Raw genomic sequence first — 24,624 nt, forward strand, 5'->3', positions numbered from 1 at the left:
TTACTATACAATCAAATGTCAAATGTATATCTAGATTAATTAGTTTTTCTTAAAACTGCTTTCAAAGAAATTGGAATAATTAATCCTTTTAATGAAAGTAGATAATTAAAGATAACTAATTTTGTATAATTTTGGTTAGTATAATAATTTTAATTTTATATATTATTATTTTACTTTTAATTTTAAAATTAAACATATTCATCAAGTTTATGTAGAGGAATATTAATGTTGTGATAAATTGTTTTCAATAAATGATAGAAATTAAATTATTTTATTTTTTAATGAGAGTCTTATTCTTTTTGGTGTAGAAGAAAAACATTTTGTAAATAATCAACATTCTTTTTCCTTTTGGCTTTGCTCTTTTTCCGATCTGAAGACATTGTTTTTTGAATAAAATAATTGGACTAAATCGGTTAAGTTAATCGGTTATTCGAAAATGAATGATGTGACCGAATTTTATCTCCCTGAAAATCTTATCTAAAAATTCTCTTTATGGAAATCAAACTTGGTGGAGGTGTTGCGCGAGAAATCCGAAGCTAGTTGCCTTAATTCCTCTATCAACGCTGGTATCCCACAGTAGAACACCCCTGCCATTGCCATTCAACATCAATTTATCAGGAACCAGAAGCAAAACAACAATAGAAAAAAGCTGCAATAGCTTCAGTGTACATACCGACTCTTGCATTGTTGTGCTTAACAGCAATTTGCTTATAGACCCTGCGCCAATCAGGCTTGGCAAAATGCGATTTTACTATTGTACCCGAAACAACATCGACGCCGTTCTTAGCATGGTTGAGTGCTTGAAGCATGGTGATTAAAGCTGAACAAGCATCGCCTTCTTCGTATACACTGGTGCAGTAGTTATGGAGTTCTATCACATGGTTACGGTCCATTTCAGCTACTTCATTCATTATTCCTTTGAACCAATCAAAGGATTCTTGTTCCCTTGTCACCCAATAGAAGTATGCTCTCCTTGTCTTGAAGTTTTCTAGCCTTCTTTTGGAGTTTGAGAGACTGGTTTTATTAATAGCTGCTCCATTTCCGTTCTCAAGGGCATTCATGTTATCTTCTTCTTCTTCACCTTCTTGCTCTTCCTTGGCTTTGATGTTGTTCACTATGTCTTTCACAATGCTGATCATGGGGGTTGCTCCGATCCCCAATCCGATTAGCAAAACGATTTCGTATTTCTTGTAGTCTTGTGCCGGTGCTCCGTATGGTCCGTCGATTAGAACTCGTGGGAACCTGTTCAAATTTACCAGTGAGGTTGAAGATCATGTTGTTAGCATATCATTTATCATGTGACGAAACAACATAAAAAGTCAACAACCGGAAGTATTCAATCCAAATTCAATAATGACATCATCTAGAAATTTTCTTTTAACTTTAAATAACTCAAATCCAAAATGATCCAAACTTGAATAACTTAAACCTAAAATTACCTAAGCAAATAATCTGAAATGATCAGTATCCAAATTTACTTAAACTCAAAAACCCCACTGGCTAACCCAAATGCTTTCAACCTAAAATGACTCAAACCTTAAATAATAAAAACTCGAATTATCCAAATTTGAAATGACACCGAAATCGTAAAAATCGAAATGACCTGACTTATACCGTCCTGAGACCATCTCAACCTCCATCAAAGGAAGGTTTCTGAATATTCATTCATCTTGCCATAGCTTTTTCCTCATAATTAGCTATTTCGTAACCGTTTTTGTTTGTTTTCAAACAAAATAATTTCCTTCATGAATCAGATACAGAAGAACACTCATGAGACATGGATATTTCCAAGGGTAATGCCTCGTCATGTATATATATGAAGCAAGAACCCCTAATTTAAGCCTATAGATCCAAATTATGCTACTAGTATTTGGGTATGTATATAGCAAAGGTATGGTTAGAATTTTTTGAGTTTTTTAAAGTATTTGTTGGATTCTTATATATCCCATATCCATGTGTCGGATATGGGGTACTTGAAAGAAAAATGAAGAATCCAAGCAACATAGGAAATAGAAAGAAGAAAAGATGTCGATGAAGTTAATGGTTAAGCTGAACTTTTTTTTTATCTAAGTTAGGCCTTGAATTTGGCAATTGTTCCTATATTAGGGCTTGAATTTTTTTTGCCCTAGTCCTTGAAAACTCTAAAGTTCAAGCCTCAATATGGGAACAATTGAATTTCATGCTCCAATATGAGAATAATTGCCAAGTTTAGAGATTAACTTAGACAACAACAAAAAATTCAAACTCCAATTTGAGAACAGTTGCTTAGTCCTAGTCTCAATGATGGAATAATTGCTAAGTTCAAGGTCTAATTTGAACAAAAAAAAATTCAACCCCTAATATGAGAAAAATTGTCTAAGTTTAAATCTCAAATAATGATTTAACCCTAAAGTTAATCTTGAGTTTACCACTTACTTGGGGTTGTTAGTTCCTTGCAAGCAATCAGCTCTAAGGAGGCCACTTTTCCCATCAGTAGGTTGTTGACACACCTGGAGAAAAACAAATTCAACATAAATCTCAACAGCCTTAACAACATTTCCAACATTAAAAGTCTTATTATGGAGTAGTTAGGATATTAAATAAATCCGCTAAATAGATGGCTTAGCAGCCTCAACTTCTCAACCTTGAAAAACAAGATATATTATAAAGGGTTAAATCATTTTTGGGGCCTGAACTTAGCAACTGTTTTCACATTGAGGCTTGAATTTGGTAATGGTTCCCATATTGGGGTTTACATTTTTTTTTCAAGTTAGACTCTAAACTTGATAATTGTTCCCACATTGGAGGCCTTAACTTTTTTTGCTCAAGTTAATCCCTAATATTTCTTTGAAATTTGTGAAGTTCAGGCCCCAATGCGGGAACAATTATCAAGTTCAGGGACTAATTTGGACAAACAAAAATTCAAGCTCTAATGTGAGAATAGTTGTCTAGTTCAAGACCCAGTGTGGGAATAATTATCAAGTTCAAGACCTAACTTGAATAGAAAAAAGTTCAGAGAATGGTTGCCAAATTCAGGCTCAAATAGTAATTTAACCCTATTATAAAACTCAAGTTTAGCTTAATTGATTCGTGCAGCAGGTTAAAGATTAGAATCTCAACAGATCCCTACCCTTTATTCATAAAACTCGGGTAACTTACCTCTGAAAATACGGTCCTAAGTTGTCCTGTCCAATCACCGAGAGTCCTTATATGAACACTGAGATAGTCATCTCCAGGGGCAGAAGTAATCGAAAATGGATGCCTGTTTCCATGTAACCAAATCATTATCATGTTAGAAAAAGAAGTTAAACAAAACCAAATACAAGGCTATGTTTGAACCAGAATAAGTCTAAGACTTACCATTCAAATGGAGACACCGCAGCGCAATTGACAAACATGTATTGTCCACTCTTGTATCGAAAACCATGTGGTTTTGACATGTGAAGTGCTAGTACCTTTCCAGGATAAACAGCAACCTGCAAATTTTCACTGGCTGAATTAGAAACCATGAATTTTATTAAATATTGCATTGGATTTGGTAAAAGTATCAAGAAGCCCCTGTACTAAGAGTTGGATTGCATTTTGCCCCCTTCACTAAAAAATTGGACAAATTAGTCATTGTATGTTAAATCAAAGAGCAAACTGATCTTTCTATTAAAATTTTCATCCATTACTACTATTAAAATTTGATCCATGTATATAAGTATGATGTACAGTGGCATGCCATGTATCACTAGCTGGTTATTCCATTAGTCACACCAGCTTTTGACCGTACGAATAAATGGAAATTTTAATATTAAATGACCAATACACTCTTTGAACTAATGTACAATGACTAGTTTGTCCATTTTTTTAGTAGAGAGGGTAAGATACAATTTGACTCCTAGTACAGGTGCCTTTTACTGATTGAATTATGTGTAATGACAATTAGCTTACCTTCAGTATTGCAACAGCCTTGATGCTTGATCTAAGCAGCCTGGTCAATCTTTCACATAAATAAAGGAAAACTGGAATTGCCAAGTACATCCAAGTCTGCCATGTTCAAAACAAATCAAGTTCAACAGATATGTTTATTACAGAACTTAGTTCTTTGTAACTCGAATTTGTGGTCATTGCTTACCGTTTTCTTGCAAAATTTAGTGGTCAAGAAGAGCTTAATTCCATGGACAATAAGAAGAGTATAAACAATGACAAATAGATGGTGAGAATACCAAAAGGCATTGAAGCCTGTAAGCTTCTTGAGAGGCTTGGGAAGGTTCTTCATCTTACCCCGTCTGAACCACGGTGTGGCTAACGTGAAAGCTATAGCCATTAACACCACCATTACAATCCCAGTAATTCCTTCTACATGCCTAACAAAATGCCAGTAACTCGTGGGTTGCTTCCCAAAATATTTTATCATTGGTTCATACTGATCAGGTGTCGCAAGAAGCAGGCGAGGGAAATCGCACGCCAAATGAGCTATTCCGTGTATTCCAACCCCAATTGTAATCCCAACTGCTATAACCTGTACCAAAGCATTCAAATAACACAACTCATTCTGTAATTCCAACGGTAAAAGTACCATAGAGGCCCTAGTATTAGGATTTAGATTTCAAAAATGGACAGATTAGTTCCTGAACATTAGATCAAAGGACAAATTGGTCCTTCTATTAAAAACACAATCTAATCCTAATATAGGAGCCTCCATAGTACTTTTATCTAATTCCAACATGTATGCAATAAATCTTAAGTTAGCTAAACGTCTATATTACCTTGTGGAAGTTGAGGTTGTCATCAAAGGGAACTACAACACCTAGCTTTGTCTTGTTCCTTAACCAGGTGATGGTGTTACGACAGACCGGTAGCAGAATCAAAGCCATATTCAATTTAAGTGTCTCAGCTGCACCTTTGGCAAAGCAAACACAATGCCGCATCACATCAAATACATCTTTTCGTCTTCGATACTCAATATATTTGTATGTAAATAGGCCACACATAACCGCAATCCATAAAGCCATCACCCAAACTCTTTGCCAGTTATCTACCAAGAAATACTTGGTGCCCCTATAGAATCTCCTCAGTGGGTTATGGTCATGTGTAGGCTTAAGGTTCTGGCTTATCATTTGGCTCAGGATTCGGCTTTCTCCTCTTACAGATTGGTTTGGTGCTTGTAGAAGAAGCATTTCCAGGTTATTTATCTGGTTTAAAGTTTAAGAATTCTGGTCATGGAATTGAATTCAAAAGATAAAGGTTAAAGTATGTCATAGATCCCTCTATTCTTCATAAATTTGGAATTTAGTCCCTGTATCTTTATTTTCAGGAACTTAGTTCATTTACTTTTCAGATTTCAAAATTTAGGTTTAATTATTAACACTATTAAATTTGTCAGTGTGACATTTTGAAATAGAAAAAAAAATATTCACTTGGTAGTATTGTAACTAAAAAATGACGTTGTAATGAACTTAAATTTAACAAAGTCATTTTAACAGGATTAATAGTTGGAGCTGAATTTTGAAACCTGAAAAGTAGGGGGACTAAATTCTTAGAAACAAAAGCACATGGACTAAATTCCAAGTTTACAAAGATTATAGGGACTTATAACATATTTTAACCAAAAAAAATTTAAAAAACACAAAAGCCAACAATAATTGTAAGGGAATTTCTTGAATTTTACCATGATGTATCCCAAATTGTCAGGGTCTAATTCTTCCATAATCAAAGCTGCATATTCCTCAGCTTGTTTCTGGATATTTGAGAGTTTGTTTGCAGAGGCACTGCGGCTTATAATCTGTGAAAGTAAATTAACAGTTAGATATAGAATAATTACTCTAAGGAACATATTATATGGTCAACTTTTTGGTTTAATATTTTATTTTAGATCGAGGAAACATATCCATATTCAACACTATATTTAAATTCAAACAACATAGGCTGCATTTAGACCTATCAATTCTCACCCAACTCGACTTGACCTGTCCAATCAACCTAAACCCACACCGAGAGATGGAAGCTCCATCAAAGGGCTCAAAAATGGTAAATTTTATATTTAGTCTCTTAAATTTTTATGAAATTATATGTTAATATAATAGTAAAATTGCATTTTACCCTTCAATAATTTATGATTCATCTCTCACCCCTAAACTAAATTTTAGCTTGTCCCTGCCCACACCCAACTCAGTCCAATTTAACCATAAAAGACAACAACTTTAACTCGAATTTACCCTAATCAAGATTGATCACAATCAGAAGAATCCGAGCTTTAAAATGAAAACTCAACATTAAATAACCATAAACTTGTGATTGAAAGTGACCCGAAGTTGAAATGATCTAAATTCGTATTAACTCAACCCAAAAACTTAAACTTCACACCCGAAACTCAAACTCCAAAATGATAACCTATAGAGAACTTGAACCCGAAATTGACCAAACACCTAACTCGATCCAACCAACTCGGAATCAAATCAGCAAAAATCAAATGTCTAGCTTAGAGCATGGCATGGCATAGCATACCTCTTTGACTTCCTCTTCAGTTATTCTTCCATCTGCATCTTTATCCACCCTGGCATTTTATCAAACATTTAACTCAGAAGGTAAGTTAAGGTGTTTATAAAGCTTATTGATGAACATTTAATCCGAGAAAATGTGAAAAAAGAATAAGCAAATTTTACATGTCAAAGAAAGTTTGAAGCCTAGCATCAAAGCTTTGATCCGAGATCTGATCCCAAAAGTATTTAAGGCGAACTTTATCAATTGAATCCCCATGAACGTTTTGTCTTCGAGCTAGTGCATCAAACAACAACCCAGCAAATTCCTTCGACTCCATTCCTATACATTCCCCAAACTGTGAACGAGGCAAATACCCATTGTTCGAACCAGTAATTTCATCAAACCGTTTTTCAACAGCTGCCCATCCATGTCCACCATCAGTCTTGCTTATGAACTTAAGTCCTGTCAAAGCATGAGCCGCTGCGGATTTCGTCCGATCGAACCGAGCTGGCTTCTTGGCGAACGATGTTAAACGCTTCAATTCATGACTCACTTGCCTAATCTTAGCCGAAGCATTCCTCGCCATTAATGAACCCAAAGTAGTTCGCTTCTCAAGACCTTTGGCAAGCAAAGCCAACTCTGGGTCTTGTTCCAAATCGTCTCCATTTGCAGCTTTTAAACTATGAACCGCCACCGAATCATCGCAAACATCGAGGGTAATCTCAACGTAGCCATCGTCTTTCGATGAGCTCGAATCCGGGACGTTGAACCGAGCACTTTTCCTTGGTACCCTTTTGTTTAAAGGTCCACTTAATGGACCACTATGGGGAACTTTATCAGTCCCTAAATCCTCTGAACTCATATTCTTCAACACTTAATGCTGCCAATGGATTGAAAACCAGAAGAAAAATGAAGGGTCTGCAAGTTTTAAGAGATGCAAGTGCTATGGTGCATGTATATATATAGAGAGAGAGAGAGCTTGAAGTAAAAATCTTCAACGAGGTATGGAAATGAAGATTTGCCTTAAATTATTGGACATGTTGGTGTTGGGTCATTATCAAATCATGATACTATGATCTATGGGGTGTTCGCATATGCTTAAACACAGTAAAAATAATATAAAATTTTAATATTTATTGGAGGTGGTTTGAAGTTTCCTATTCGACCTTTATTTCCACGTGCATGATTTTTTTTAATTTTCTCTCTCAGGAATTTATATAAAGCTTTTTTAATGGCTTTTACTTTGTAATTGGCCTCACCTTCTTTGAAAGTGACCTGGAAATTTCTCTGGGAAAACCATTACTCCGAAGCTTTATTGGCTAATGGCTACTCCAACTCTTTTGTCTAAACAATGGTTGACCATGGTGGGAACAATGGTTGGTATATCTATTTCTGAGGTCGTTTTCCCAAAATACTTGATATAGCCCTTTTCTGGTATGGCAGACCTGTCGCATCAATTCTATTATTTGTGTTGATGTTGGGTATTAACAAGGGTGTAAGACATAGAGAAGGATGTGGTGATTCTGATGGAGGCCAGTTTATTCTGTCTGAGCAAAGAGACAGAGGAGGTAAGTGAATAAAGGGATTAAGGTTGCAAAAGGGTATGTCGAGGATAATGAAGAGACTTGAATGCTTAAGGGTAAATCATTTCTTCATCGTACCGAGAGTATTTATAAGGAAGGTTTGGTGTTTGGTAATCTTGATGTGATAAACCTACTATCGTGCCATTTTTGTAGGATGCATAAGAATGATGCTTATAATGAGACACATTCTGTCATTGCAAAAATGAGTTGTTGTCTCACAGGATGGTCGACCAAAATCCTTTAATCTCTTTTTTTGCACTTTTCATGCTCATTTTATAATTCATGTTTGAGATTTATGGCTATTTATCCCAACAGTGCCATCTTTAAGATTCGAACTCCATTTTTCTCTTGAAAATACAATGTGTCTTGCCATTGCATCCTGCATTTGTTAGTTACTCTAGTCCTTATTCTAAATATGTAAACAGTGCAGCCATTTGGAGCATATTGTAACCTTTAAATGTTAAGTTTATAATTTAGCCTCAAATTAATTAATCCAACGCAAATTGTGAGTTAAAAATCCTAAAATGATAAATTTAACTTTTAATCATTTAAAATCATAAAATTTTAAATTAAAATATAATAAAATTGTATTTTATCTCAAAATGATAAAATTTTATTTAACCCTCTAGAATCTTATAAAAATATAAATTATTAAAATAATAAAATTACATTTTAACTCTCACTTACAATTTAATTCTAACTCTTAAAAAAATCTGTAACTTTGCGTTGTTTAAGAAAATGCTTGCACTAAGGAAAGATTCTTTCAACTTATTTTAAAATAATCTATTTTAAATTTATCAAATGACATGTTTTTTTAATACATTTGTTTAAAACTATTCATAATCTCTCTTCAATTCTTAAATAGAAGTATAAATGAGCTTCAACACATTCAAACCTATATCCTCCTATATAAACAACAATATCGATACTAAATCGAGTTAGGACTCAATCGATTAAAATGACAGATAAAAAGAAATGTAAATTCTATCATGTTCCCCTTGGTGCTTATATTGGTATTTATTGAGGTGAAATGATGAGTGGATTTTGGGTTCATGGTGTTGGGTGTAGCATCATAAATTCATATTATATATTATCATTTTAATTAATTAATTAAATTCGGAAAATGTTTGAATATTGCAACGGTTAAGTTTGGTTTAATGCACCTCTTAATAATAAATTAATAAAAGAAACAAAAATAAATAGGAATTTTTATTCGTTAGCCAACACTTCTTGACTTTTTCTTTCACAAATGCTGCACCTAAAATTATAGTTTTTTTATAATATTTGAGTTCTAATGATTCCTTCACAAAAGTTTATCCATTTTTTTTATTATTTTCATCGAAATTTGATTATTACATCACCCAAACATTTGATTTATTTAATTAAGAGTGTTCGCGTCATTTCTAAAACATGAATTAATTTATAAGTATCGTTTTAGAATTAGATTAAATAAATTGAATCGAAAGTCAATTGAAATATCAATCAAAATGAAAGGTTAGATCAATTGACTCTTTGGACTAGTTTTTTTTTTCTTTTAATAATTTATTTAATTAAACAGTAAAATTGATCAGACTGAACAACCAAATCGAATCTAAAATTTGTGATTTGTCCAATTTGATTCTAAGAACTTTGTATACATGAATAGCCTATGTGATTATTTAGTATTGTAGGTACGTGAGTTGCACTTGAATGACATCTCAAATTCGAGTCTTACGACATATAAATCATGTGTATTCCGTTTATATTTACTCTATGCTAAGTTTGAATATTTTTCACATTTATTTTAGTTTCTAATTTTCAATCCAATTATATTTTATAGTCCCCGTTGTTTACAATAATATCGTGAATTTAAATGCTTGAAGGCATTATTTGTAAAGTAAAACGGATCCAAATTATGAATATTTAAAATTAATATATGTGTTTGTTGTAAATATATTGTAAATAGTAATTAAAATATAATAAAATATTTTTTAAGAAAAAATAAAAACACATTATTCCTTTTATAATTGTGGAAGGAGAATGAAATTGTTTGGAATCAAATTTAAACTTTATGTTTATAACACAATGTTATTGCCATTAAATTAAAAATTGTTCACAAAATAAAACACATTTTTAGATCATGTTGGTGTCCATATTATTGCATTATTTAATTATATTTGAAATTATGGTATATACATCAAACTAAGGCATGCATTTCGAATAATAAAATTCGTTGAAACTGTGAACAAAAATAAAAAGAAAAAACTAGGTCGTTTAAACATAAGCATTAATTGAACAAAACAATAATAATAATAGTCAGTTGTGATGGGATCTACAATATTATAATTGGCAATGAATCATATAATATAAAAAATAATCAAGTTGAAGTATACCATGAATCAGGATACACCCACATTATGTTTACGAAAAAATTAATAAATATTTAGGTGTAATGGTAAGTCACATTGTATTTTTAAGTTCAATTTTAGAGATTACATTATTACAAAAAGTCAACTCCAAACCCCAATCATACAAAAACACACACTTTTTTAAAAATAAAAAGTCTTATTTATTCGTTATAATGCTACATTAAGTATCACGTGCTTGTCTGAATAATAATAACAACAATAAGCAAAAAAATCCTTTAAAAATTATGTATTTATTTGGTTTTATAAAGAAATATAGTAATAGATAGTACAAGTCAAATGGTGATTAGCTTGTAATCCCCATTTAGTATTTTGAGTAAATATATTTTTTATAATAAAATTTATAATAAAATTGACATTTACAATCTACATAGATAAAGCTCAAGGAAATATATATGATCTTGCAATGGAATTGTAATTAAATTTGTTATTTTTAAATTGTTCTTGGCCATCGCATTATTGAGACAAAACATCGATAATGCTTAAAAGTTGACGGTACGTGTTAAGCTTACATACATGTGGATGAATGGAACTAATCTTATAACATGTGACTACTTGTTGTGAGACAAATACACTAAACATAACTCGTTATAAGAGTTTTATTTGATATTTCATTTGAGTTTCTATAGAAATACTTCCATGTGTCAGTAGTGTAAATAATCCTTAGACCATGTGACGCTGGCTTATCTTATATGTTGAGTGTCATACTTGGATTCATCACGAAATAGATCCATAATGGCAAATGCTTAAGGTGAGATGTTTTGGGTATGATATGCCATAAAGGTGGGAAGTGGTCCAATGCGGATAAATCACCCTAAGTGATATGAGAGGACATATCCTATATGCTCTTGACTTGTATTAATCACAAGTTCTTGGCAAAGACAATTAGTCTAGGTTAAAAAAAGGAATTGTAAGATTAACATTTATAAGCGAAGGTAGACGTTGTACCAAAGCTTTTAGCTTATTTGGGATATTTTTATGGAATGATCGAATTACATATAAGTACCAAACACTGAAAGTTCATTTCGAAAATTAAATTTTAACTCTTGTATCAATATCCTTTGCCTCATCTATAGCAATCACATTTCACAAATCGTTCATATAGATATCCTAAAATCTTTTGAGCCAGCTTGGCATTTGAATGCTCCTCACTAAGAACAAAAGCTTGGTTAGAGATGTCACATAATTTAGCATAAAAGTTAGAAATTGCTTCTTCATCTCATTCTAAAAAATTCAAACTTGAATATAAACATTTGATGTTTGGATTGTTTCATAGTAGCGGTGTCTTCATATGCTATTTAGAGAATAGCCCAAGCTCTATAAGCTTGGAGATGCGTAAAACCCCTTACCCAATCCAAAAACTTGATTGGACAAAGAGCGCTTCAATCGTCTCCAAAGCAACAACGATCAATCTAACTTTTACTAAATACTCATTTTAGCCGGAATCAAATCATCTATCATCAAATTAGGCATTCATAAATAAATAAAACCAAAAACTTAAAGTCATAATGAATTTAAAACAATATTAGAAGGCCTAAATGCACTACTGTTGCTTAGACCAATTTTCAACTAATTTTGGGCTCAAAGTCTCGGAGTACCGATCCTCCAAAGAAAGTACTGATACTTGAGTGCAAGTAACAAGAACACGGTGCCTTGTACCAATACAAGCGTCCTGTTTCAAAATTTTAGCTGCTCGCTTTGAAAGTACTAGAACCAAGAGTCTGAGTATTGATACTCAACCAAGAGGTAACAATACATGGGTATGAGATATTGATACTCAACCCAAAAATGCAGTCAAGCAAAACTAGTCATCCAATCGTGCTCCAAAAGGTTGATCAATATCGGTCAACATTGGTCAAACCCAATAAATTATATTTTATATATTTATTTTTTAATTTTAAGAATTTTAATATTATATATTTTTAACCTATTGAATTGTTTTAAAATATATTTTTAAATTATTAATCCAAAAAATATAAAAATTGAAATATAATTCAAGATCAATTTGCTACTAAAATCTTTTTCAGAATCCACTTGAACCAAAATAATCAACATTAGGAGGGAGAATTACTAGAGTCCAGTTTCCTCCCTTTATGGACTTGATCTATATCCATACCCTTTTCCCCAAAAGGCAGGCCGAATCTATGTTGTTGAAAGGATTTCCTCTTCTAATATATTAGGTGAAATTCTCCTATTAGATATTGTACTTTGTGTAAGTTGTAAATTTAGTGTCGGTATTTTAATTTGACCCTTTTCGATCTTTATTGAAAATTTTAGTCCTAATCAAATGGTAACGATTAAATTCATTAAGTTAAGTTCTGTTATTTTCCAAATTTTATATGTCAATGTGTAATACTACGTCAGCTCGTTATTTCCACTACTCACAAAAAAAATAGTTAATAGATTTAACAACTATTGTTTGCATTAAGTTTGAAATTTTGAATAAAAAATATATAGCGACTAATAATGATCTTATCGGAAAATATGGACAAATATATAACTTTACGCATGATACGGGACTAACAACATAATTTAACCAAATAGATTTAACTGCTATCATTTAATCGGGATATAAATTTTAAAATTCAGAAAATATAAAAACTAAAATTGATTAAATTAAAACAATTTACACAATTTAATAATTCCAAAATCCAAATTCTTAGGGCTCTAAATTCAGTCACATGTAAGGTTTACGACAGTATAGACGTAATGTAAATTGTGGTCTCTCTTATATATAAAATTCCATCATTTCTAATTTCTCTTATTCTCCTCTTCCATGACTTGCATGCATCCAACGAATCCCAATGATTTTCCTTGTAATAGCTAAAGAAATGTGCAAGAAAATATATTGACATATATATATATATATATATATATATATATATATATTTATATTCAAGGTATTGTTTATGTTAATTTTATGGTCGGTGAAAATTAATCTTTTCGAGGTTTTTGGCTACTCTTCCCAACAATGTCATTTACATTATTTAAATATGAGCGTTTTTCCTGAAAATATAATATGCCTTACCATTATATCAAACACTTGTTGATTTCTTACTCACATATTTAACTCGTTATCTGATATCTATTCCAAAATGGCATTATATTAAATCCAATAAAAGTAGTTTATAGGATTAATTACCAAAAGCCTAGCTATACTTTGTACACTTCTATGAAAGACATAAATCCTTTTGTCATAGTCAAATAGAAACCACGAGGCGTAACGTAGTGGTTGCTCACCTCGTCGCCTAATTATGTGGTTGAGGCTTTGATCTCCGTTCTAAGAAAGAAGCACATTTCATGGTTGATAATTCTCATATTTAGAGTTGTTTTATTACAATTATATACAGTTTTAGGAGGTAATTTTAGCATTTAGATTAGTTTGTAGTGTATTTTAGAGTTTTTTTTATTAATTATGTTTTGTTCGATTATTATCATTTTTAGAGTTAGTTCGGGTTTACTTGTTATTTTCTTCTTTACATTGCAAGTCTCGAATGAAGAATGAAAGGTTTGGAGTATAGAGTAAAAAGTAGTGAAGAGAAGACTTCCGCTCCACCAAATCTCAGTATGGTTGAGAACAGTCTTCAATTCAGAATTTTCAAACAGTAAGCAATTTGCTCCATCACAATTTTGTGTCTAGTGGAACGGAAAAATTAAAACCCTAAAAATAAGGGGTAACATAATTTAACAAGTAAAGGAGAGTTTTTAAAAATTGGTTTGATGTAATTTAACAAGTGCACTTGCGTAACAAATTTTTACACACCAACGGTCAGTTGTTTACTTTTTCAAAAAACACTCTCAATGAGAGAGCTAATCATTGCTATCGGTATTCGGTAATGGATAATATGATTTTCACAAATAATAATCTCATATCAAGCTCTTACAAATTGTAGCATTAAGATAATTTAGAAGCGATCCCAAAGTAATGCAATAAGACAAATCAATGAGCAATTTTGATATAACTAAATCTCTTTATGTTCAATCAAACTCAAACTTGATTATTGGCAATTTAAAATATTAGATCGAAAACTATGAACATGGCATAACATCATTACTAGTGTGAAAACACAAACTCAATTATTGACCAGTTAAAATATTAGAGGATTTTATCTAAATACCATCCTCAGACCGAACAAGACTTATCTCAGATCGTAAAATGGATTAAACCACCTTGTATATATAAATCATTACTAGGATGTTTTAGTGCTTGCTTTCAACCTATCATCCTAAAAAACTAACAATCGAAATTTCACCCACCAAAGTTTCCAAAGATCACCCCATCGTTGCCTGTTCAAATCAGCAAACGGTACAAGCAAGAGTCTAGTCTTTGATCCTTATCATCACCAAACATGTAGGGTTTTGCATACTGGCTCGTAGTCTCTAATGAATATGATTATTTTGCTTTATGACTATCATCATTCTTCATCCATATAATATGCTAAGTCAGGTCATTATCTTCTGGTCATGGTTTCATTGAACAGGCCATTATTGTTGGTTTCATTGAACGGTGTGGCCCATCATGGATTGCAACAAAATATAGTTAGACTAAGGTGCTTGCCTTTTGAAAATGAATATATATCAGATACTCATATCAAATGAGTAAATAGTAAGTCAAAATATAAGGTAAAACATTTTCAAGAAACTATATTAAGAATAGTTAGTTTCAATGGTGAATTTTAGCATTAAGTTTTGAAGGAGTTAAATAAAATTTTTAAAAACTTGGGAGGAGGCAAAGCTCCCTAAGCCTAATGGTTGTTTGTTTGTTTTTTATTACTTCTCTTCCATATATAAAATGATTGGAAAGCAGTATTATTAGGATACTAATAATTTTATGTTACAAACTTGAATACAAATTATCCTAAATCTTAATGGATTGAGAGAAACTCAAGAAAGAAATAATGTTTTGTAATACTATTTTCACTCTAATTTTAATATGAAATATTTATTTGTAGTGGGTCAATAAATACATAATTGCCTGCTAGAAAAATTCATGAATTTCGGCTAAAAAAAAAAAAAAAAACTTTCTACTAAATTTGGAACTCAACTTACCATTAGATGCAACTTTTTAAAAAATCTTGAGTGTTGTTGCATATACGTATATAAATTACGTTAACAGGACAATTGTGATTATTTGATAAATATATAAACACAAAAATTTATATTAAGTTTGTTATGTACTTATGATCACCAACCTGAAAACTAAATAAGGTCCAAGTCGCCTACCTGCGACTCGGCTAGGGCCCACCAGATGGATGCGTGCAAGTCTTACCGTACGAAGTTGGCAAGGGGAGCTTGCAGCCTCAGGTCGCATATACCCAAGGAGTTCGCATGTGGGGGCCACGAAGTCCAACAGGCAGTCTAGAACAGTACATGTGTCCAGCATGCATAGAGTCTACTAAGAACGTCAATTTCATGAACAGTAACTATATATATAAATATTTAATTATCCTCGTTAATTAGACATGATGAAAAATTACTCAACAAAGTTATTTATTAAAAAAACACTTAATATATATTATATACAACAACAAAGGATGATTTTCAAGCTTGAACTTGAAAAAGAGTTTATGAGCATTTTTAAACACTTTGATTTGTAACTTGAATATAATATATATTTATTTCGTTTTTTAATATAATAATAATTCGAACTCAAATATTTATTTTAAAGTAATTACATATATTTGCTCTGTTGATGTTTCCAGTTATGAGCTAAATTTTTATTAATTGATGAGGAATTAATGAGGATGTGTGTTGGTTTGATTGAAAATATTGTCGAAAAGCATGGTTAATGTGTTGAATTGATTTGGCTTAGTTTTGATTTAATGATTGACACACATTAGATCATATGAACTAGGGAAAAAATGTGACTTTTGTTGACTAAATCAGTTGAATATAATTGTGTGAAGTAAAGCCAACTAAGATGCATGGGTGTGCTAGTGTTTTTTTTTTTTTCTCTCAAGAAAAACAACTAATAGATACATTTTTAAATAATTATAAAGTAGAATCGATCTATTATAATACTTAGATAAATAAAGAATCAGATATGACATGTACAATTACTTATGATAGAATTGGGAACACATGTATGCGTTTAAATCATCATATGCTAGTGGATTTAGGCACATAATATTATTCACAAGTAAATATAATTAATTAGGGTTTAGAAATTTAAGGATAATTTAGAAAATCTTTTCTTTTTTATTAAAATATGTCATAAGTCCTAATATTATTCACAAGTATGAAATTTGGTCTATAATTTTATTTATTGAATTCAATCTCTCTACTTCTCAAATTTTAAAATTCAAATCCAATTGTTAACACTATTAAATCTTTTTGTTAAATTTGTTGGCATGACACTTTTAAAAAATGCTCACTTGGTAGCCATGCAACTAAAAAATGATGTTATAATGAACTTGAATTTAACAAAATAATTTTAATATGTTAACAATTGGGCATAATTTTGAAACCTAAAAAGTAGAGAAACTAAATTTCTAGAAATAGAAACACATCGAATAAATTCTAAATTTACGAAGAGTACAATGACTTATGACATATTTTAACCATTTTTTTTAAAGTTTAAGTATTACAAATACAATACATTCACAAGTACATCACAAGTACAAATATATGTCTTGACTTGTATGGAACGATGGTTAAAACTTTTGTCAAACATCCGTTTGACATAGGGTCAAACCGTGTTACTCCATCCCCTACCCCCAATATGGTATAAAAAATATTATATAGAATTAAACTAGTACAAAGCATAACAGACAAAGAATATAAAAGAATTAGACAAAACTAACACATAGTGGAGGGGATCAAGGTGGTGCAATGAAGGTCGGTCCACCTATAAAGGTCAAGAGTTAGAAAAAGGACAAGATGTTCTAAAAGTAGGAGAGGTCTTCTTATCTATTATCATGATATGGTTAGATAAGCATTTAATGTCGTTAAATGCATAATGAATAATTACAAATACGTTTCATAAGATTTTATCAATATGATTTAATTAAATCTAAATATACTTTTTATTATCTTGAAAGTAAGACCAAGTTTAAGTTAGAACAACATTCTTTTTTTAAGCCCGGATGATAGGATGCGCGAAATCATGGCCTTAATCAAGCCAGAGTCACATAACTCATTGTCCCTCGGCCTCCGACTCATGTACAAACTCAACCTCTTAATCAAATTTGACTTCGTCTTTTTACTTTAAAGTGATACCAAAGCTTTTCATAGTGGTAGGTGTTTGATGTTTCTCTTTCACACACAAAAATCAATACTTTCTTGTTTAAATAAAAAATTTAAACAAATAATATTATTTAGTTAAAATATCTCATAAGTTTTATATTCTTCACAAATTTAGAATTTAGAATTTAATTTTATATTTTTATTTTTAAGAATTTAAAATTTTACTTTTTATATTTTAAAGTTCAGGTCTAATTGTTAATATTGTTATTCCTTTTAGTTAAATTTATTGATGTAACATTTTAAAATAAAATAAAATAAATACTTACTTGGTAGCAATATAACTAAAAATGACGTTATAATGAACTTGGATTTAACAAAACAATTTTAACTATTGAACATGAACTTTAAAATATGAAAAGTAGAGGAACTAAATTCTCAAAAATAAAATATATAAAATTAAAGTAAAATTTACAAAATTACATATACTTATAGAATATTTTAATCTATTATTTGCCTTCAATGAATTGAAAATTAAGGGTTTTTATTTTTATTTTACAGGTGTTAAAATTTGTCTTACATCTTCATTTATTTATTATTTACCGTAAATTGTCGTAAATCATCACACTATCACAATATATTTATGGCATGTATAGACTGACTTTCACACATATTTTATTTGTTCGAGAACCGACTAAACCGTAGCTCTGATACCACTAAAATGTAACACCCCTTACCCGTATTTCTTAACGGAATATAGTATGAGGTATTACAATTTTTTTTTAAATTTCGACAGTATTTCTGCTTATTTTTACATACAACCCACTGCAAGTTTTCAATCACACTTTCAAACAAATCCAATAATCCAACCAAAAACAGTTGTATGATCATACTCAATTTGTCTAATAATAAACATCAACATTTTAAACCGAAACATACTATATATTTGTTTACGCCATAATACATAAAGTCGTCTATACATGCCATGTTTCCAAAATATGAGTTGCAAAATACCCAAGCGTTGATGATAGTGTAGATGATTATCTGACTTCGCCCAAGTTCCATGCCACTATAATCAAGGGGAAAATAAAAACGAGTAAGCATACAGCTTAGTAAGTAAACATATGACAGATAAATAAATTTCTCACAAGGTTACACCATAGTATAATTTTAATCACAAATAAATTTCATTGTTTGTTCAATTTCCAGCAAGCTATTTTTTTGCGTCATAGTCACTAATTTATTTTTATCTTGAGCTACAGGGATCCAAATTGAATTCTGTAAATTTTCCCCGAAACTAGACTCATGTACCTTTCCACCATAAAATTTTTAGAATTTTTAGTTTAGCCAATTAGTACAGTTTATTCTTTAAACTTTCCCCTGTTTCACTACCTGACAGCTCTGACCTCCCTTTACTAAAATTTACTTAACTCCCTGTAAAAAATTAAAAAAATGTTCCAATTTATTTATATTAAAAATAGACTCATCAAGAAATCCAGGCATATAAATTTCAAGCCATAATTATTTTTATACAATTTTTGGTGATTTTCCAAAGTTGGAACAGGGGATTCCGAAATCAATCCAGCCCTGTCTCAAATAAATCCAAATATCCTCAAATATACAACTCTTTTGCTTCCTCTGTTTCTTTCATATGAAAATAGACTCACTCAGCTTTAATTTCATATATTATTCAACCTTCAATTCATTTTCCACCATTTATGGTGATTTTTCAAAGTTTCCCAACTGCTGTTGTTCGAAACAGGTTTGTATTTAAATTGTTTCTTTTGTACTTTTGATATTTCCTCCCATCTTATACATGGGTTGATTAAGTATCAAACCCAATATTCCTCCCATAACCTTGTCCACCATATGTATAAATATTCACCTTCCCAATTTACTCGTTGAACACTCGGAATGATAACTGCTATTTGTGGATTCAAAGACTTAGCAACCACTCAAATGATTCGGGAATCAAGACTTAGCAACCCCTTTTTACATTCAAGGATATGGTGGAATCAGCACATAGCAACCACCAGTGATTCGGGGAATCAGCACTTAGCAACCCCTTTCACATTCAAGGATATGGTGGAATCAGCACTTAACAACCACCAAAGAGTCGGGGAATCAGCACTTAGCTACCCCTTGAGGGAATCAGCACTTAGCAGCCCCTTTCACATTCAAAGATATGGTGGAATCAGCACTTAGCAACCCCTTGTTATTCAATATAATCCGGCTTATTCCGAGTGTTCAACCAAAAACTGTGTTTTTCAACACTTTACCACTTCTCCCAATTTAATCACATTTTTAGGATCTTTGCCAAATATTTATTTTATGTTCAAATAAATCTCAACACATATCAAATAATATCAAAATAATACATTATTTCACATGTTTACTTACCTCGGTGCAAAATATCGTGATTTTGCAATTTACTCCACTACTTTCTCTTTTCCCCGTTTGAGGTATTCTTCTCATCTTTCTTGATCTATAATAACAAATTTAACTCATTTAATGTTCACATTTATTAAAATAATCATCCACTCAACTTTTTGAAAAATTACAATTTTGCCCCCAAACTTTTGCATATTTACATTTTCATCCCTAAGCTCAGAAATTAAACTTCATCTATTATTCTTATGTTTTATGACATGCTGAACATTTTTCCCTTCTATGACAACATCAAATTCTCACTCTAACACACACTTTTGAACATTAGGTATTTTTACCGATCAGGTCTATTTACCCGCTGCTTAAAATCGCTTAGCAAAAGTTGTTTAACATAATTTCTAGCTTCATATTCCACCATAAAACAGCAAAATAAACACATTTCATCTATGGGTATTTTTCCAAATATGAACCCTAGCACTAATTATTGCTAGAATAAGCTAAATTAAGCTGTGGACTCCAAAACGTAACTAACATTAAACGGGCTTGGGATCACTTACTATGGAGCTTGGAAGCTTGAAAACCCTAACTATGGCTTCCCCCTTGCTGATTTCGTTCACCATGAAGAAGATGAGCATATTTTGCCATCTTTTTCCCATTTAATTCTATTTAATTACCAAATGACTAAAATGCCCTTACTTAAAAAAAATCTGTTTCACTAATTCTATGCCCATTTTTGTCCATCAACTAACTAATGGTCTAATTACCACATAAAGATCTCCAATTTAAAATTTCATAACAATTAGATACCTCTAAGATGTAGAACTCAACTTTTGCACTTTTTAGAATTTTGTCCTTTTGACTAAATTGAGTGCCCAAACGTTGAAATTTTCGAACGAAATTTTTACGAAAATTTTCCGTAAAATTGTAGACCATGAAAATATAATAATAACCATATTTTCTCTCGTCGGATTTGTGGTCCCGAAACCACTGTTCCGACTAGGCCTAGAGTCGGGCTGTTACATGGCCCATTTATCAAGGATGTTTATCCTTACACCCACGTTGTAGGATCAAATCGCAAAAATTATCAATTAGTGATATGTATATGGAACAATAATTTGCTCGGATAGTGATATGTGATCAAGGGTGGATAATTCAATTTAGAGTCTTGTATCTCCAGATAAAAATAAATTAGTGACTATGACGCAGAAAAATAGCTTGCTGGAAATTGAACAAACAATAAAATTTGTTTGTGATTAAAATTATACTATGGTGTAACCTTGTGAGAAATTTATTTATCTGTCATATGTTTACTTACTAAGCTGTATGCTTACTCGTTTTATTTTCCCTTGATTATAGTGACATGGAACTTAGGCGGTCGGATAATCATCTACACTATCATCAGCAGCTTGGGTATTTTGCAACTCATATTTTGGAAACATGGCATGTATAGGCGACTTTATGTATTATAGGCGTAAACAAATATATAGTATGTTTAGGTTTAAAATGTTGATGTTTATTATTAGACAAATTGAGTATGATCATACAAGCTGTTTTGGTTGGATTATTGGATTTGTTTGAAAGTGTGATTGAAAACTTGCGATTGGGTTGTATGTAAAAATAAGCGAAATCTTGAAACTTAAAAAAATTGTAATACCTCATACTACATTCCGTTAAGGAATACGGGTAAGGGTGTTACATTTAGTGTAATATCGAGCTCATTTATCAAGGATGTTTATCCTTACACCCACGTTGTAGGATCAAATCGCAAAAATTATCAATTAGTGATATGTATATGGAACAATAATTTGCTCCGGATAGTGATATGTGATCAAGGGTGGATGCAAAGGGCCACCTCCTCCAAATCGGAATAAATGATTAAATTATAAATTAATATAGAGAAAAGTTACACTTTAGCCCAAAAAATGAAATAAAAATGTTATATTTAATCATTTTTAAAAAGTATGAAATTATAAACTAATACGTGATAAAACCTACATTTGACATCTTAAAAATTTTTAATTCAATTCTGGTTCTAAAATAATTTTTGAATTTGCCCTTGGACATCACACTTATCAGAATCTCAACATTTGGCCCATTTGTTAAGGATACTTATCTCAATGCCCACAATACATGATCAGGGGCGGATACAGGGGTAGGTAGAGAGACCCTGGCCCCCAAAATTAAAAAAATTTAATTCTAGTCCCTTATAAATTAATACAAGGAAATTTACATTTTGATCCTAAATTTAAAAAAAAAATTATATTTAACATTAGTCCTAAAATAAATTTTGAATTCCCCCGTGATTTGTACCAACAAAAAAGTAATTCACACTTACCAAATTTCTTGACCATTCAAATTTGAGTCCAAAGTTGACTAAGAATTAATGGATCATAACTTTGCCTAGACCTTCCTCAATCTAATGGTCTTTTCGTGAAGTTGTTGTGCTCCACCAAACGTGCTGAACCGGCAGACAGCTCCCACATCCTTCTATTGTTTTCTACTTCTCTTTTAGGTTAAATTCTTTATAGAGTCTTCGTACTTTGCATTTTTTTACAAATTTAGTCCGTTTATGATGATTTGGTCATTTACAATTTCTTTATTTTTCGAAATGTTTTTTTATTAGTTCTGTCAAATTAGTGGTTTATTTTTCTTTAAACATGGGATGATAGGACATTTTTGTATAATTAAACACATTTTTTACACATTAAAAAAATTGTATAATATTTGTCCATTTGCTCAAAAAAATGCTAATGTTGTTGAGGGGAGGATGGATACCTTCCGAATAAGACTTCTAAGTGTCATTTATTTAGAGTTGACTAGATTAAGTGGTATATATTCCTCTAAAGATGACTTATATCTTGTAGGTCAATGATTCAAGCTTTACTGAGCTTCAGACTCACGTCCCCCTTGATAGGTGGTCCATATGTCACACATGACCCGATCCAACGAGGCACTCCTGCTTTGTGAACCCCACCTCAAGTTCAGGCTCACAACGGATTTGGAAGACAAAATCCCGATCAGACTTAGAGACAATACCAACCTATTAAGGGGTCCGCAGGCTCCAAACAAATCATGCTTCGAAAACTTCTCTAGAAGGAATTCAGTCTTCCCTTTATAAATAAGTTACGTTAAGTAATTTATCGGAATTCGTAGAAAAAGTTTGGCATAAAAAATACTCATTTCAATAAGTAGAGAGATAAAAATATGAAATTATAGTATACGGACTAACTTCACAAAAATACATAGTACAGGGACCTTTCATTGAATTTTACTTATCTTTTTATAGAAACATCCTTCTATTAATTGCTAATTGTTTCTAATAATGTGCAGCAAAGAAAAGTCAAAGCCTGTAGCCATCAGCACATTAGAGTACAAGAACTAGGCTGCTTGTTCAATGTAAGTGTATCTACAATATTTTTTGGGTTTAAATAATATTTTATATTTAGAAATTTAATTTGCGTGAAAAATTAAATATGTTTATAAATTGAATAAGGTTGTATTTAATAGATGATTAAAACCTTTCATTTTACTCAAACTCTTATTTTAAATGACTTTGATAATAATTTTAATTTCTTATTTAATTGATTTTTATTTTATTAGAAATACTATATTTGAAATAGATTATCTTTAAAATTTTAAATTACATATTTAAATATTATTCAAATGAATTAAAATAATATAAAATATTATATTAATAAAAATAAATATTTAAAAAATTAAGTTTCATTTTATCAAACAACATAATTATATTTACGAGCTACTTAAATAATTAAGTTTGATAAGTCTCAAACTAGATACTCCTTAATAACAATATATATAATTACTGAATATTAAAGATTAAAATATGTTTTAGGTCTTTGTACTTTTGCACATTTGGACTTTAGTCCCTTTAATTTTAGATTTAAAATACAAGTCTAATTGTTGACATAGTAAAATTATTCATTAAATTCGGGTTTATTAGAACTTTTTTTGTTACATGACTACTAAGTGGGTGTTTTTTTAAATTTTAAAATAACACACCAACAAAATTAACAAAAGGGTTTTAATGGTATTAACAATTGAGCTGAAATCAAATCTAAAAGTTGAAGGACTAAATTCCCAAGAATAAAAGTAGAGGACTAACTTCCAAATATACAAAGGGTACAAGAACATAGATATTATTTTAACCAATATTAAATGAATAATTATTTGATACATAACTTGTGGAGTTTTAAATTTCAAGGTTGAAATTGTGACCAAGTGCCACGATGTTTCTATATATTATTTAAGGGTAATTATTCTATCCACTATCAGAGAGTAAAAAAATATCCATAATCGGGTTTAAGATGATATCAAATGTCATTTTAGTTATTTAATTATTATTTTATTGCACCCTAAAATAAATGGCATCATTTTAGACCTACTTGTGGATTTTTTACTTCACTAGCCGTGTATAAAATAATAATTAATATTTTAATTTATTTTATTATACTCTATAGAACACCCGTTACATTCCAACCTGCTTATAGTGTCTAAAAATATCGTCCAATTTAAATAAAACATAAGATTATATCAAAGTATTTTAAGAAAATAATAAGAGAATTCGGGTGAAACCGAATTGATTCGATTAATCAGTTAGT

The 24,624-nt window shown here is 31.0% G+C and overlaps 1 protein-coding gene and 1 long non-coding RNA gene across 2 annotated transcripts; both read right to left on the bottom strand.

Annotated features, from left to right (window-relative positions):
- Positions 1-318: 318 nt before the first annotated feature.
- On the bottom strand, positions 319-7,431 carry LOC105785606 (respiratory burst oxidase homolog protein C). Its single transcript, XM_012611722.2, has 11 exons — positions 6,630-7,431; positions 6,472-6,520; positions 5,636-5,749; positions 4,734-5,159; positions 4,100-4,486; positions 3,916-4,011; positions 3,340-3,455; positions 3,139-3,241; positions 2,416-2,489; positions 674-1,242; positions 319-587 (listed from the first exon to the last, which is right to left on the bottom strand). The coding sequence occupies exons 1-11, from the start codon at positions 7,307-7,309 to the stop codon at positions 478-480; spliced, it is 2,724 nt and encodes a 907-aa protein (XP_012467176.1). The 5' UTR covers positions 7,310-7,431; the 3' UTR covers positions 319-477.
- An 11,052-nt stretch (positions 7,432-18,483) lies between these two features.
- LOC128042617 (uncharacterized) lies at positions 18,484-20,332 on the bottom strand. The gene is made up of 2 exons (XR_008198127.1): positions 20,018-20,332; positions 18,484-18,686 (listed from the first exon to the last, which is right to left on the bottom strand). It is a non-coding gene; the product is annotated as an uncharacterized LOC128042617 (long non-coding RNA).
- Positions 20,333-24,624: the final 4,292 nt, after the last annotated feature.

The sequence above is a fragment of the Gossypium raimondii genome, chromosome 7, assembly GCF_025698545.1.
Source record: "Gossypium raimondii isolate GPD5lz chromosome 7, ASM2569854v1, whole genome shotgun sequence".
NCBI lineage: Eukaryota > Viridiplantae > Streptophyta > Magnoliopsida > Malvales > Malvaceae > Gossypium > Gossypium raimondii.

Bases quoted from the DNA above. Each gene is read 5' to 3' on its own strand.
- LOC105785606 (XM_012611722.2), bottom strand. From the start codon at position 7,309: ATGAGTTCAGAGGATTTAGGGACTGATAAAGTTCCCCATAGTGGTCCA. The intron at 3,242-3,339 runs GTAAGTCTTAGA...ACATGGAAACAG, and splicing joins GCGGTGTCTCCATTTGAATG to GCATCCATTTTCGATTACTT. The intron at 588-673 runs GTATGTACACTG...TGGCAATGGCAG, and splicing joins GCACAACAATGCAAGAGTCG to GGGTGTTCTACTGTGGGATA.